The sequence below is a fragment of the Arvicola amphibius genome, chromosome 4 (genome assembly GCF_903992535.2).
Source record: "Arvicola amphibius chromosome 4, mArvAmp1.2, whole genome shotgun sequence".
NCBI classification, from domain to species: domain Eukaryota; kingdom Metazoa; phylum Chordata; class Mammalia; order Rodentia; family Cricetidae; genus Arvicola; species Arvicola amphibius.
The window spans coordinates 46,501,913-46,516,804 of record NC_052050.1 but is presented as its reverse complement, the minus strand read 5'-3'; the positions used below and the strand labels follow the sequence as shown (position 1 = coordinate 46,516,804).

The following is a 14,892-nucleotide window of genomic DNA, read 5'->3' as shown; positions in this document are numbered from 1 at the left end:
CCGATTAGCTGGAAGCAACAAGGCTCTCCAAAGGATGAGGCAGGAGGATGAAGAAAGTGGGTAATGGCCCTGGGTTACATAATTAAAATCCTGGTAATGGGGTTCCAGAGGTTGCTCATCAGACAGCATTTGCTGCTCTTCCAGAGGTCACTGGTTGTCTTTAACACCCACAGCAGGTGGCTCACCACTGCCTGTAGCTCCAGTTCCAGAGGCTCTGACTCCCTCTTGTGGCCTCCGTGGGCACCTGCGTGTGTGTGACAGCATACATAGGTGAGCAGGCGAATGTAAAGAAAACATTTTAAACAGCTTGTTAAGGGTTGGAAAGGTAGCTCAGTATTTAAGAGCACTGACTATTCTTCTGGAGGACCTAACCTTGAGTCCCAGCTCCCAAATGTAACTCCAGTTCCAGAATATCTGATGCCATTTTCTGACTTGTATGAAGATAAGGTATACATGAGGTACAGACATACATGCAGGTGAAACACACCCCTTAACAGAGCAGGGTGGGTGTGGTGTAGTGGTACATACCTCTGTAGGGATAAGAGGTGTGTACCGAAGGCAAGTGGACCTCTGAATTTGAGCCCGCTTGCTCTACAAAGTGAGTTTAGGCCCGCCAGGGCTACATAGAGAGACCCTGTCTTAGAAAACCAAACAAAAACATCGGGGTGGTCTGTTCTTAACTCTGAGATAGTTTGTTTTCTGAGGGTTTCTCTGTGTAGTCTTGGCTGTCCTGGAACTCCCTCGAACTCACAAATAACCATCTGCCTCTGCCTCTCTAGTGCTGGGATTAACCCGTGGCCACCACTGCCTGGCTACCCTGAGATGTTTGAGGAGCAGCCACTGGGCAATTTTAGGAAGGATCTGGCCTTGCAATTGTGATCTCACGCCTTAAGCTCTAGGTCTTCCTTACATTCACACAATGCTGTATGCGTCCTCATTATTTCAAAACATTGTCTTGTTTCATTGTTCAAGAGCCCAGTGGAATAAATAAGGCAAGAAGTAGTCCTTTTGAGCAAATTAGAAATTAAAATTAAGCTGTTAAACAGTTGTATCTCCTTGGTTAGGAGTACAGTTCTGAGCTCTGTTCAGTCACCTCAGCACCTCTGACCCAGCCTTTAGGAATAGGTAGCAGAGGCTATCCCCCAGGATCTGGGTACAGATAGTGAGGGGCTTAAGGGCTACCCTAACCACTTTGGATTCTGATAATTTGTTCCACTCTATGAAGCTGGATGAGGCTGGAGGTTCAGGGCCAAGATCTCAGCTGGGCAGAGAAGACCCTGCAGCTCTATCTCTCCCCAGCTTAGCTTTAGACAAGCCTGTCTTGGAAGCAAGCCGTGGGGAACAAGATCAAGGAGCCAGTAGCTGTGCCAGGCTCCATCTGACCCTCAGCCTCCTTTCTAGGAAAGTGTGTGTGTGGTTGTTACCCTCAAATGAAAATGCTGGCCGTAAATGACCTAGATTCTTGTTTTCTGGAGGGCCAGTGCTAAGACATGTCAGTTCCAATCTCCCACTGCCAGCCTCATCAGCCTGACTCCTAAGGTGTGGGCGCTCTCTGCTGGTGGCATCAGGAAGAGCTCTGTCCTGGCTAGCGGTGTGGCAGGGAAGAAGGCTAGGGTTAGGGTTAACACTTGAAGAGTGCTCACTAGGTCTTGGTACTGTGCCTGGTAACTTGTGTACTGGGCACTGGGAACAGGATCAAGCCCTGCCCTGGGAAGATCACCTGATATATGGGGCCAGATGTATAGGATGGGCAGCAAGCCACTTAATTACACATGCTCAGAGCTCCTGCTCTCTAAGAGTACTCACCAAAGAGGCAGTCATGAAGCCCAATGCACCAAAAGGCTGGCCCAACCCTCCAGAGACCCCTTTTGGCCATGGAGTCCCCTGCAGTGTCTATATGGGGAGCAGCCAACATTCTAGATGGAGCAGGGAGGGTGGGGTATAGAGGAGCCAGGTCACTCCCAGGTTGGTTTGCCAGACTTTTGGTGAAGGTGGTTGCAGCAGAAGAATTCAACAATCATCAAGGCTATAGAAACTGCGAGTGAGGGAGGAGTTTCCCTAGAGGGATTATTACATGTTCAAGCTCATGTGTCCCGATTTTCCCTGGCCAGCTTCGGCCATTAGCCTGTGCTCTCTCTTAACAGCTGGAGCCAGATTGCGAGGGCTGTGGAAGAGACTCCTTAGCTTTTGAGAGGCTGGCAGTAGACCGTAGAGCTCAGAAAGCAGGACTGACAGGGAGCTAATGAAGATATGACCAGAAGCACTCTGGGGCGGGGCGGGGCGGGGCGGGGTGAGGGTTCTAACCTGGTCCTTTTCATGCCTTCACAGGAGTTGTACCCTCTAGTCACCTGCCTGAGCCAGGCATCTCAGAGATGCGTTCAGTGGGTAGCAAGGGGCTGTGAGAGCTGGCGGCTCGTGCCATTCCTCATTAGGTCTACTTGCCCTGCTAAGCTGGGTGAGGTGTGGGTAGGCTAATGGGGACGGGGGAAGCCAAGGACATACTCCAGCTACAGACTGGAGGCTCCGCTGGTCAACCCAAGATAAGACCATGGTTCTGGGATAAGGTCTATGGCATTCTGGGTAACTGACTTTCTAACTAGTCCATGCCATGGAGGCCCCTCTTTAGGAAAAACTTTGGTTCTCTTACAACAGTCTTGCTTTTTTTGAAGCTCTTGGATCATGGCATGGACAGAACTATCCAATACATGACAATTCTGTGTCCAGCTAGTACCACAAGTAGCTGTCAGGGCTTCAGGCATTGCCAAATACATTTTATTGGTCTAGTATATTGAAGAGTATAGTTTCTGAGCAAAACAAAATCAACTGACCAACCAGATGAACAAACAAACAAAAAACAAAAACATACCCCATACACTCTGCCCCGCACAGAACCAGTCACTAAGGCAGGCACACATTGGCCACCATGCTTGGGTGGAGGCCAAGGAATCATGAACAAGGGTAGGCTGGCCCCGCACAGGCCATGCAGTGCAGGAGCTAAGGAGGGCATTGCCAGATGCAGAAGGCTGCTGGCCCTTTTTCGTGTTTTCCAAATGCAGTAAGTCTGTGAACCTTGGTGACTTCTGGGCAGGAGCCAGGCAAGTGTAGCCCCCAGGTCCCAGACGGCTTGCATGTGCTCTGGTGGCGGGGATGACAAAAAGCAGCGTGCCTAGGCCTTGGGTCAAGGGGTGTGCCTTTGGGGACACCCCTGCAAACTCCTCCAATGGCCTTCTGGGTTTCCAGGCCTCTCCACATGAGAAGCATGTGGAAAGTGGAGCTGGCCTTGCTTCTCACCAGGGATGAGCTGAGAATACCCAGGCAATCCCCCTCCCTCAGCTCATAGATGTCTGAAACAGGTAATGGGAACCCTGAAGCTCAGAGGCTTGGCCTTGGAAGGAGGTTGTGACAGGATTGCTTTCCCACAGAATCTTCCTGGGATCCCTCTGGAGAGCAGGCAACACCCACCGCCTTCCATACCATACAGCGAGCAAATGTGCTACTTCTGTGCAGTCCTGGGGATTTCCAGTGCACAAAGAGGGCAGGTTGACGAGTGGCACTGTACAGACATGAGTAGGGGGAGCTCATGGGGCTACTCTGGTGGCCAGAGACTATGGCAGTGCTGCTGAGGTGGGCTGCTCCCACCCAGGGCCCACATCTGGCTGCCCCGGAGTCTCAGGAGAGCGTGAAAGACAGCCCAGTCTCCTGACCCCAGGACACATGCCTGAATAGGCGGCTAGTTGAGACCACAAAAGGTCTCAGGAGAGATATGGCACGGAGCTCCTTGCCCCATGCAACTCCTGCTAGATGAGGCTCAGGCCACTGTAGACCCCACTAACCTTACAGGGCCCCAGCTTGACTGGAAGAGGCATTGGAAACAGTCCAAACTGAGGCTTCAGGTGGCAGTGGGGCTATTCTGTAGTTTGAGAGGGAAACAAGAGTAGTGGTCCCCCAAGGCGGTCACTCTCCCTGAGGCCAACCCTTCCCACCCAGTCATGACCTGCAGGCATCCTGACCCTGACTTGCCCTGTAGGGCCAGCACTGCCCATACTCACGTCCCAGGCTCAGTCACTTTGTTAGGTTACACAGCTGAGTGGGCAAGGTTGGCAGGGGTGGGGTAGGGAATGTGGGGTGAGGCAGTCTGGGCTCTGATGACCTTGGCCTCTCCCTGCCGGAGCTCAGGGGCCTCTGGCTGCAGCTCTCACTTGTTGTCTATGAGCATCTGCACCTTGTGGACGAGGTCCCGGGCAATTCGCAGGATCTCCTGGGCGTCATGGCGTTCAGCCCGCTCTGGGGGTAACATAAATAATTGTGGGGAGTTTCTACCTGCTATGCTTTTGACATCTGCCTATGGGGAAGGAACCCTGGAATTCCTGAAAACCCTCAACTCTGCCCAGTTTGGAACTTAGCCCCCATGCCCTGCTGGGGGTGAGGGAGCGGAACGGCTGGATCAGCTCATACCATTGAAGAACTTGATAATGTCGGTGAAGTCCATGTTGTTGTCAATTATAATCTCTCTGTAGGCCTCCACCAGGGCCAGGGCAATGAACAGGACAAAGTGCTCCGACGAGATGTGCCTGGCGGCCCAGATCACTTCCCACACTGCAAACACGTCCTCATACAGCAGCTCTGGGGACAGGAAAGAGCTGGCAATGGCCGGATTCTCCACTGCACACAGCCTGGCTCGCCCGGCTCCAGAACGGCAGGCAGCTCTATCTCCTACCCCAGACCAAGACCCTGTCCCTTTCCTTGGTTATTTCTGCAGACTGTGTGTGGCACACTCCCCACATTTAGTGCTCAGAGAAGCTGTAGTTTGAATGAGGGTCCAAAGACCATCACCTATGACAAAGCAAGCACTGCCTGTCCTGTGGAGACCATGTAAGAAACCACGGACCCAGACAACCTTAGCAAAGCTCAAGCTGGGCAGGGGCAGGACATAATAGTAAGCAGTGAAGTTAGAACGCCACTGATGTAGGGGAAAAGGGCTCCCCTGCTGCCTGACCTCAGTCCCATGGCCTTTTTTATTTTTTTAAGGTCTTGATATGAAGCTGACACTGGCCTTAAACTCCTGATAACTCTCCTGTTGTTGCGTCTGGGGTACTGGGATTATACCATGATACCCAGACCCACCCACTTCTCACCTCTTTTAAAATCCAGCAGGAACCAGCGGTAACAGAAGTAGAAGTGGGTATAGTCTCCATTTTGATGCATCAGCTCAAACAGCTCCGAGTCCAAGATCTCATGGTGGAGAAGAAGAGACACTGAGCTGAGCTGGTTCCCTGCCACCCTCCCACTGCCAGTGCTCTTAATCGCTGAGCCATTTCTCCAGCCCCAACTAATTCATTCAGTGTTTGTATATATGTGCCTACATGTGTGCATATGCACATGTGAGCACACTGTGTTGTGTGCTGACCAGGGGATGGCCTCAGGTGTCTTCCACTGGTGCTATCCGCCTATCTTTGTTACTTTTTGGATACAAGGTCTGTCACTGGCCTGGAACTCGAGTAGGCTAGGTTGTTTGGCCAGAGATGCCTAGGGATCTGTCTTCCCCTTTCCCACACTAGGATCATAAGCTACCTTGTGGCTTTAAAAGCAAAATGACTGGAGTCAAACTCAGCTCCTAACGCATTTTTTCAGCCCTGCTGACTGACTTTATTTTTGCTTGAGATAGGTTCTCACTGTGCCTAGGCTCACCTTGAATTCACAGCAATCCTGATTTTGCCTCAGGCTCCCAAGAGGGGTGTCAGGCATGAATTATGCTGCTCAGCTGCTTTCATTAATACATACGTTCGTGTGTGTTTGTGTGAACTAATTTAACTAATTCTCAGACATCTCATGTAGTCAAGGCTGGCCTCAATCGCTGCGTAGTCAAGCTGGCCTTGACCTCCCTGCCTCCACATGCCATGTGCTGGGCACACGCATGTGCTGGGTAACAATGTTTTTTAAAATGAAGGAAATTCAGCTATGGGTGGTGGTGTATGCTAATAATCCTAGCACTCAAAGAAGCAGAGGCAGGAGGACTGGTGAAATAAAGCCCCTGTAAAGGATGTCCCTAGCCTCCCTGAAGCTGATGAGCAAGTCTAGCCACGCCCAGCCCTCAGGCAGCTGCATCACTCACCTGGATGAGGGAACGCATGTTGGCAAAGTGGGTGTCCATGGCACCCCCATTGGGGAAGTTTTGGCTCATCCTCTTCATGAGGTGGCTAAAGCAGCTGTAGGCTAGCTGGTCTGCAAAGACATGGGAATGAGGCCCCGAGATACCAGAATGGACTGGCTAATACCCTCACACCTTCTCGACCTGGTCATCATCCCCCTTCTCCCATCTTGTCACTCTGAACCCAGTTTCACTTGGGGAAGCCCCACACCCCATCGCTTACCGTCATCGAGGATGACCAGGAGAGGCGCCAGGAGGTCACACATGCCCTGCACGTAGCCCACATCCAGATGCTCCCACACGTAGCTGAAATGCCAGGGTGAACACTGTCTGTGCCTTTCTCTTTTCTTGGGGAATGCCATGGATGTGGCCCCTAAAACATTCTGTTCCCCATGAGTCAGCCTTTCTTTCCACAACCCTGAAACACTTACTGTGGTTCTACCCTGTGAGGCAGTAGGAACTACCAATGGCCCCTGTCCCCAAAGCATTTCAGGAGGGGACTTGGCGAGGGAAACAAAGGCCACCACGGTTTGGTATGAAGGACAAGTAGTGAAAACAGGTGTCTGAAAGACCCTTGCAATAGGGTGGGGTATGGGGTGCTGCAGGACAGTGCTCTAGACAGAGGGTGCAGTGGGGTAGGTGGGCATCACGGGGCAGTGCTGCAGGGATGCTCCAGAGGATGCAGGGAGACCTGATACAGTACAATAGGTGAAACCATGGCCCGGCCCGGGGTCCTCACATCTCCCACTGCCTGCCCCCAGTGGCACCTGCACATGATGTCTCTGAGCCTCTCGAGATTGGGGGTCGTGAAGTACCAGTAGTTTCGGTCACATCTCTGCACATCCTTGTCTATGCGGTGCAGATTTAAGGCCACGGTGTCCAGTAATTCTATCTGGAAAAGTGGATGTCCCTCAGAGGTGAGGCTAGCGAGCCCCTCCAAGGTTGGGGCAGGAGGTGGTACCCAAAGAAAATCCAGCCAACAAGGACCCCAGAGCTCTGAGAACAGAGGCCTTTTAGTGATGCTTGGAGAGCCCTTTCAGGAGAGCCACACCACCCACCCTCCCCTTGCAGTCAGTCCCCAGATTTAGTGTGTCAGGATTCCCTAAAACTGTCAGGAGCCACCGACAGTTGTGTGGGGGAGCATCAGGGAGCATCCACGTACAGTATAGGCCGCAGCACACACAGCTGAGAGCTCCTCCCCTGCTTCAAGCTCACTGGCTGATGCAAGCTGCTCCTGGCCGGGATCATGGGGCTCAGAAGTGTGGGCTGCAGAAGCTGGTCGTTCAGAGGAGCCTTCTTCCCCACCACCGTCCTCTTCAAAGCCGACACTCTGTGCCTCGTCTAGGCTGGACTGGATGCCTGAGGCCACGGAGTAGTTGCGGGAAGAAGGCAGCCCGGAGTCTGGGGAGTCAAACTCCACAGATTGCTGCTCTGCAGCAGCCATGCTGGGAGTCCCAGCTGCTGGTTCCCGCTCAGGCTTTGGTCTGGAATCTTCAGGGTCCTGGGGTCCTGGGGGTTCTAGATCATCCACAGAGATGAACACCTGGTGGAGTAAGCAGATGGTGGCTCCATCCAACACTCCAGGGTCTTCCTGGATCAGAACAGAGCTAGGAAGGAGAATTTTCTTCATACTCCCTCCTCCTACCCCCACCTCCCAACACTATCCACCCTGGGCACCAAACCTGCTTCTATATCCACCCAACCAAAAGGAGAAACAAGGCTTTGGGCAAAAAAGAAGACAGGCTGTGCCCGTGGCAGGCGCCCCAAAGCCTCCAGGAACTGCTACAGGAAGGGAGCAAAGTCCTCTGTGAAGTGTTTTTTGAGACAGGGTTTCTCTGTGCGGCCCTGGCTGTCCTGGAACTTGCTCTGTAGGCCAGGCTGATCTTGAACTCAGGAGATCCGCCTGCCTCTGCCTCCCGAGTGCTGGGATTAAAGGCGTGCGCCACCACCATCCATGTTTTTTTTTTTTTTCAAAAGATTCATTTTTTTTTCATTATGTGTCTGTATGTTGGTTTTTGCACCTGAGTTTAGGCACTCACCGAGGCCAGAGACACTAGGAACCCAATTCAGATTCTATAAAAGCACTGTGTCCCCAACCATGCAGTATGTGATCTTAGTTGGGGAGCTGTCTCCAGCCCCTAGGTCCCAATTCTTGATAGCCGGCTTGAGCTTATTGTCATTCTACAAAGACCTGAAGTCACAAAGTCACAAAAAGCTCGGTAGAGCTGCCTAGTGTCTTGACAGGGCTGCTAGGACTTGGGCGGGAGCGGGGGGAGGGGGGAGAAGCAGCTGCAGGTTTTAGGAAAAGCAAGTTCTTTATTCTTGGTACTGAACGGTGAGCAGATGAGACAAGAAACTTCTGTAGTAATACCAAGTCAGTCATGCCAGTCTTCATGGTGCAGACGGAAAAGGAAACAATTCCCTGGTGGCCGGAGGCCCATCCGAGGGAAACAACACCCTCTGTGCTGCCTTTGTCTTGTCTTTTCTAATTGGACAGTGGAGTCAGAGGGATACTGAATGTTTTCACTCTGGGACCTGGAACACTGAGTAAAGTCATACTTGTGAGACTCGGTAGCCCCACCAGCGTCCTCTCCAAAGCCACACTCTGATCACTGGAGCACAGCACAATGATAGGCTCGGCGTTAGGTTTATGTACTTGTTATTACTGTGTGTATGGTGAGTGTGGGGTGGAGGTGCATGTTATTATTGTGTGTATGGTGAGTGTGGGGAATGGGCCTGCATGTTATTACTGTGTGTATGGTGAGTGTGGGGTGGAGGTGCATGTTATTATTGTGTGTATGGTGAGTGTGGGGAATGGGCCTGCATGTTATTACTGTGTGTATGGTGAGTGTGGGGTGGGGGTGCATGTTATTATTGTGTGTATGGTGAGTGTGGGGAATGGGCCTGCATGTTATTACTGTGTGTATGGTGAGTGTGGGGTGGAGGTGCATGTTATTACTGTGTGTATGGTGAGTGTGGGGAATGGAGCTGCATGTTATTACTGTATGTATGGTGAGTGTGAGATTGGTGCTGCCTGTGCCACAGTGCACACAAGGCCACAGGACAATTGTATGGAGTCAATATCTCCTTTCGGGGATCAAACTCAGGTCATCAGACTTGTGCAGAAGTGCCGACACCAGCTGAGCCATCTCACCCTCTCAGCTACAGGCTTTTACAAAGCCAGAGCACAAAGTCTGCTCACGAGCAAGGGGTTAGGAACAGTGCACGGGAGGAGAGGGTGTCTTGTTAGTTTAGATATTTAAAGAAATGTTTATTTTATGTATATGGGTGTTTTGTCCAGGTGTATGTCTGTGCATCACATGCATGCAGTGCCCATGGAGGCCAGAAGAGGGCATCAGATGCCCTAGAACTGGAGTCACAGGTGGTTATGAACAGCCATGTGGGTGCTGGGAACTGAACCCAGGAACTCTGGAGGAGTAGTCAGTGCTCTTAACTGCCAAGTCATCTCTCTGGCTGGAGTTATATTCTTAAGTCCTGCTCTATCTTATATTTTCTGTTAACATTCATAATTAGTAAAATATCAAGAACAAACTTTATCTAAAGAGGCCTTTTCCTTCCTTTCTTCCTTCCTTCCCTTCCCTTTCCTTCCTTCCTCCCTCCCTCCCTCCCTCCCTCCCTCCCTCCCTTCCTTCCTTCCTTTCTTTTTGAAATAGGGACTTAGGTAACCCGGGATGGCCCTGACTCTGCTACATAGCTAAGACTAGCCTTGACTTCCTGATCCGACTACTTGTGCCTCTAGAGTTCTGAGATCTCAGATGTGTGACAGCAAGCCTGGCCTTTACATAGTAATTTGTTAGTTTAGCAGAAAAAGTGATGGCTTCACCAGGGCATCTACACACTTAGGTGTCATAGTTTGGAAAAAGACAGTTTTAAAGGGGGGGGGGCACAAAATGGTGGTTGGAGAGATGCTCAGAGGTTAAGAGCACTGGCTGCTCTTCAGAGGATTTGGGTGGATTCCCAGTACCCACAAGGTGGTTCTCGATCATCCGTAACTCCAGTTCCAGGCAATCTGCTGCCCTCTTCTGACCTCCACAGGCACCAGGCACACATGTGGTGCATAGACATACGTGCAGGTAAAACACTCATACTCATAAAAATAAGTAAAATTTAAAACCAGAGCCACTTATGGGCTGGGCATTATACACAACTTTAATCCCAACACTTGGGAGGCAGAGGCAGGTGGATCTCTATGAGTTCAAGGCTACTGTGGTCTTACAACAGTGAGTTTCAGAACTCCAAAGTGAGGCCCTGACTCAATAATAAATAAATACTTGACTATATAGGCAGAGCATGCCTGTAATCCCAGCTAAGGAGGCTGAGGTAGGAGGACAGCTAAGGCCAGTCGAGATAGAAGGGGCTGGGGAGAGAAAAGAAGAAAGGAAGAAAAAGAAAAAGGGAAAAGAAATTCAAATCTGGGTGGGGCGGCAGCAGCGGGCTGTAGTTACTGTCTGCTGTTCTCAGGGCAGAAGGGGAAGGAAGAGAAACCATAGAAAGAGCATTCCACGAGCATTGCCACCTCTGCAGTTACTTCTACAGGGTGACAGAAAACTGCAGAGAAAGGACCCTGCCAATGGACAGCAATGGCTCTCAAATCGCTCCTCTGTGGGAATGGAGAAGTCCAGAAACAGAGGCCAGATATGGGATGTTCTAGCTCCGAGACACTGATCTCACCAGGAGCAGATGCAGTACCGGAACTCATGGGAACCCACGACTACTTTCTCTACAAGGAGGGAGAAGCTTCCCCAAATTCCAGAAGACCCACTTCCCCCTACTGTTCAAAAGCAGCACAAAGCAATGGCTTGTTTATTGGTGTGAAAGTACCAGAAGTTGCCCGTTCTTTAGTGGAAATTTTGAGGCACTGACACCTGAAGTCTTTGCCCAGGACCCAACTGCCAGTACGGGAAGATGGCCCCATGCTCAGGACCCTTGTGCCTGAGAGATCTGTGGGCCCCACTAGCCTTCCCCACCAAGCCCTTCCTTCAGTCTGGCTCACATCATTGCTGATGGTGGAATCTCGGTGCACCAGGCGCTGCACGTGGCTGTCGATGCTGCTGCCCGAGGAGAACTTAGTGAGTGTGGCTGGATGAGCCTCTCGCTCCCGCTGCCTCACCACCACCTCGCAGGCCTTCCACTCTGCCAGCACCTGCTGGTACCTCGCTGCCACAGCTGCATCCACCTGTGCTCAGATGACACCATGACCATGAGGGGAGGGTGCCCAAAGGGCTCCTCTTCAGGGCTGGGAAAGCACTGGAACTCAGCTTAGAGGGGCCGCAGAAGGTGAGAAGGCTGAACTGGAGCAGGCCCTCAGGTGAGGGCCAGGGGGCTGCTCCGCTACCATCTTCCTTTGTTGTTTCTAGCTAGGAGGGGCTGAGACTTCTGAGGCCCCCTCTCTGGGGTCACTTGCCCAGCTGCTAGTTCCTTGGCTCCGTCGGAGCAGGCTCCCTTACCTGCTCCATCTCCTTCTTGCTCATGCCAAATCTGTAGTGGCCAAGCAGGAAGGGCCAGACGTCTTTTCGAATCTCATGCTCCACTCCACCATAGTACACCTGCCGCAGGAGCTCCAGCTCCTTGTAGTTCTGAGGGAGCCAGAGATAAAGACTATGCAGCCTCCAGTTACTGTGGCCTAGTAGCCAAGCCACATCCCTGGGAGAGCTGGGCCTGGCCTTTAGCGGCTTTACTGAGCCCAGGCACACCCTGCTTGGGGCAGCCATATTCTCTTGTTCTGTGATTATAGCTATAAGAGATCTTGTCTCAACATCTTCCTCACAGGGTAGAGCAAAGCTTATCAAATCTCAGAGCAATATGGAAGTAGATTGGATTCCCAGCCCAGTCCCTTCCCATGCAGATGAGATCAGCCATACATCTCCAATGCATGTCACCCCATGGCATCAGTCTCTTCTATCTGTCCAACTCTACCATGGCTTATTACCCCCTACCCCGCCCGAGACAGGGTTTCTCAGTAGCTATGTAACCAGTCCTGGAACTCACTCTGTAGACCAGACTGGCCTTGAACTCACAGATTGCCTTCCTCTGCCTCCTAAGTGCTGGAATCAAAGGCGTGTGCCACCACTGCCCGACCCATACCATGTTTTACCCCAAATGACCATTCAGTTTGGAGCAGGCAGCTACAGGTAACTGTTGCCTCCCAAGTCCCTGCCCCATGCCCCTGCCCTTGGAAACCCGGTTTGCACCTTTTTGTCCTTCTGATACTTGCTCCACACATCCTTGGTAAGGCCGCCTGAGGCCCCGGGGGGCCTGTCTGGTGGGATAATGTTGTGATGCACTAGTGCTGACAGGTGGGTCCTCACAGTGGACAGGTGGCGACAGTAGGCCAGCCCTACAACGGGCAAGAAGGAGGCTGTGACTGAGATGCTTCCCCACCCCCAGCCCCTCAGAGCCCCACCTCGCCACACACTCACAGCCATAGAAGGCCCGGGACACAATCTGCCTCTTCATGCTCTCACACAGCAGCCTGAGGGGCAACCTGTGGAAACATCCTGGCTCAGAAGGGGCTGACACTGTGGCTTCAGGGTGCAGGGGCTGTGTGTGTGGAGAGTGGGGTGTATAGCTTGGCAGTACAAGACTGGCCCCACCCTGCCAGCCATCCTTCATGTTGCTATTGGGGGCCCCCGACTTCAACTTTGCTCCAGTGACTCTTTTTTTCTTTCCAAGACAGGGTTTCTCTGTGTAGCCCTGGCCATCCTGGAACTTGCTCTGTAGACCAGGCTGGCCTCCAACTCACAGAGATCCACCTGCCTCTGCCTCCTGAATTCTGGGACTAAAAGATGTGTGCCACTGCGTGGATCTTGATATTCTTATGTATAAATGGAGACACTTCAGGGTCCTCAGAAATGGCAGGTTAAAAGTGAAGTGACAGGTGAAGGGGAATATTCAGTCAGTGGGCCCAAAGTGTTCCCATGCTGCTTCATACAGGGTACTACTAAGTGTTCCCAGACACAGCCTGACAGTGGGACTATGTCCACAACAGGAAGGTGACTGGAGTATGGTATCTATTACGTGGGGGTACAACCCTAGACAGTCACATGGTCCTCCCCTGCTTTAGGAAGGAGGTGGTATCACCCCATTTTGCAGGGGAGAAAACAGAGGTTTAGAAACACAGAAGTAGCCCGGCAGTGGTGGTCCACGTCTTTAATCCCAGCACTTAGGAGGCAGTGGCAGGTGGATCTCTGAGTTCAAGGCCAACCTAGTCTACATAGTGAGTTCCAGGACAGTCAGAGGTACACGGTGAGACCCTGTCTCAAATAAAACAAAAAGGAAAGACAGAGGCTCACAGAGACTCAGCAACTTGGTGATGTCATGTAGGTAACATAAATGTGAATCCAGGTCTGTCCAATTTAAAGAGGCCACCCTGACATGCCAGCGGAGGAGCTTGTAAGGCCAGGGGGATACATGTGGTTATGCACTAACAGGAGGCTTCTTCCCGTCCTTCCCACTCACCTGTCAGGAACACAGCTGCAATGACTGGGAGTTGCGTATGGGGAGCTACTGGAGGAGCAGGAAAGGCAGGAGGAGCCCTGGCTACACAGGGGCTCTAGGTGCCAGGCCGTCAGGCTGGGTCCAAAACCCTGCATCTCAATCATGTCACCAGCATCTGAGGGCAGGAAGGGGCCAAGGTCAATGCCTGGTAGGCTTCCTCCCCCAAGTGCCCTTCCAGCATGCCCACCTCTGCCCAGAGCTGCAGATGAAATCACCCATTGGTGGAAATTCACAAGGTGGTGCCTGCCTGGTTGAGAACCCAGGGACGGAGACAGTGGGAGGGTGAGGGTGCCTGACACTGTCCAGCTTCCCCTAGCCTGGAGAAGACAGAAGGTGTTTTTTTTCTGTGTAATGGAATACTTGGACTGAGTTGTGGGTGATTTGTCTACCCACCTCCATCAATACCAGAGAACACATGCTTTCCCAGAGGAAAGGCAAGAAGAACAAAGGCCTCCACTCCCAGAAACACTGCTAGTTAGCCCTGGCCTTTCAAGGCCCAGCCTGCTTCTCTCTCAGACGCTCAGGAAGGTATCTGGAAGCCTCAGGATCAATGACCAAAATCCCTGAGGGAGCCTCAAGCTATCTGTCTCATTACCCTGAACCATCCCAGATCTGGTGGCCAGTGGCTAAGTAGGAACAGTGCTTCCTGCCCAAACCAGACACCCCGAAGCCTGCTCTGAGGGCACTCAGCTCTTGTGTGAGCTAGAATGGAAGGGAACTTCCCAGGGCTGGCAGGGTAGAAGTAGTGTCTGGGCACGTGACCCCAGTGGTCCGACACACCAGTCACAGCTGACCATGTGCAGCATCATAGACAGAGCTTTAGGCATGTCTGTATGTCTGTAGATGGTGCTGTCTCCACCATCCCTGGTGATCTAAATTAGAACTGAGTCAAGACTCTTGAGAGTTTTTAGGGCCAGAGTGGGGTAGAAAACTGTTCAGGATGAATATCCGCCAGGAGCCACAGAGATGAAGCGCAGTGAAGGTGGGAAGAGAAAGACTGGTGTCACCTGGAGGGAGGGAGGTGCAGGGAGAATGAGGGATGAGGAGCTCTGTGTGCTGAGGTCTTTCAGCAAAGGTTCTCTAGGTAAACCTGGCAAGAGACCCTGACTCCCCAGTCTGCAGGCCTAGGCCTGGTGGTTTTGGATAGCCAGACTCCAGCTCTGGGTGTGCCTTGGTGGAGAGAGCTGAGCGGATTTCCCTCCAGTCCCCTCAAGGGCTGCCCTGCC

The 14,892-nt window shown here is 52.1% G+C and overlaps 1 protein-coding gene across 2 annotated transcripts in view; it reads right to left on the bottom strand.

The window, feature by feature from the left end:
- Window positions 1–3,348: 3,348 nt before the first annotated feature.
- Window positions 3,349–14,892, bottom strand: part of Sgsm2 (small G protein signaling modulator 2) — a 37,879-nt gene continuing 26,335 nt past the window's right edge. For both annotated transcript variants that reach the window (XM_038326505.1, XM_038326506.2), the window contains 12 exons: window positions 13,628–13,781; window positions 12,589–12,653; window positions 12,361–12,506; window positions 11,617–11,745; window positions 11,163–11,345; window positions 7,311–7,691; window positions 6,916–7,040; window positions 6,372–6,454; window positions 6,113–6,222; window positions 5,136–5,232; window positions 4,456–4,623; window positions 3,349–4,284 (listed from right to left, as the gene is read on the bottom strand). In XM_038326505.1, the coding sequence (XP_038182433.1) occupies window positions 4,196–4,284; window positions 4,456–4,623; window positions 5,136–5,232; window positions 6,113–6,222; window positions 6,372–6,454; window positions 6,916–7,040; window positions 7,311–7,691; window positions 11,163–11,345; window positions 11,617–11,745; window positions 12,361–12,506; window positions 12,589–12,653; window positions 13,628–13,781 (1,730 nt within the window). In that variant the 3' untranslated portion in view covers window positions 3,349–4,195. The remainder of the gene's footprint in view (window positions 4,285–4,455; window positions 4,624–5,135; window positions 5,233–6,112; window positions 6,223–6,371; window positions 6,455–6,915; window positions 7,041–7,310; window positions 7,692–11,162; window positions 11,346–11,616; window positions 11,746–12,360; window positions 12,507–12,588; window positions 12,654–13,627; window positions 13,782–14,892) is intronic.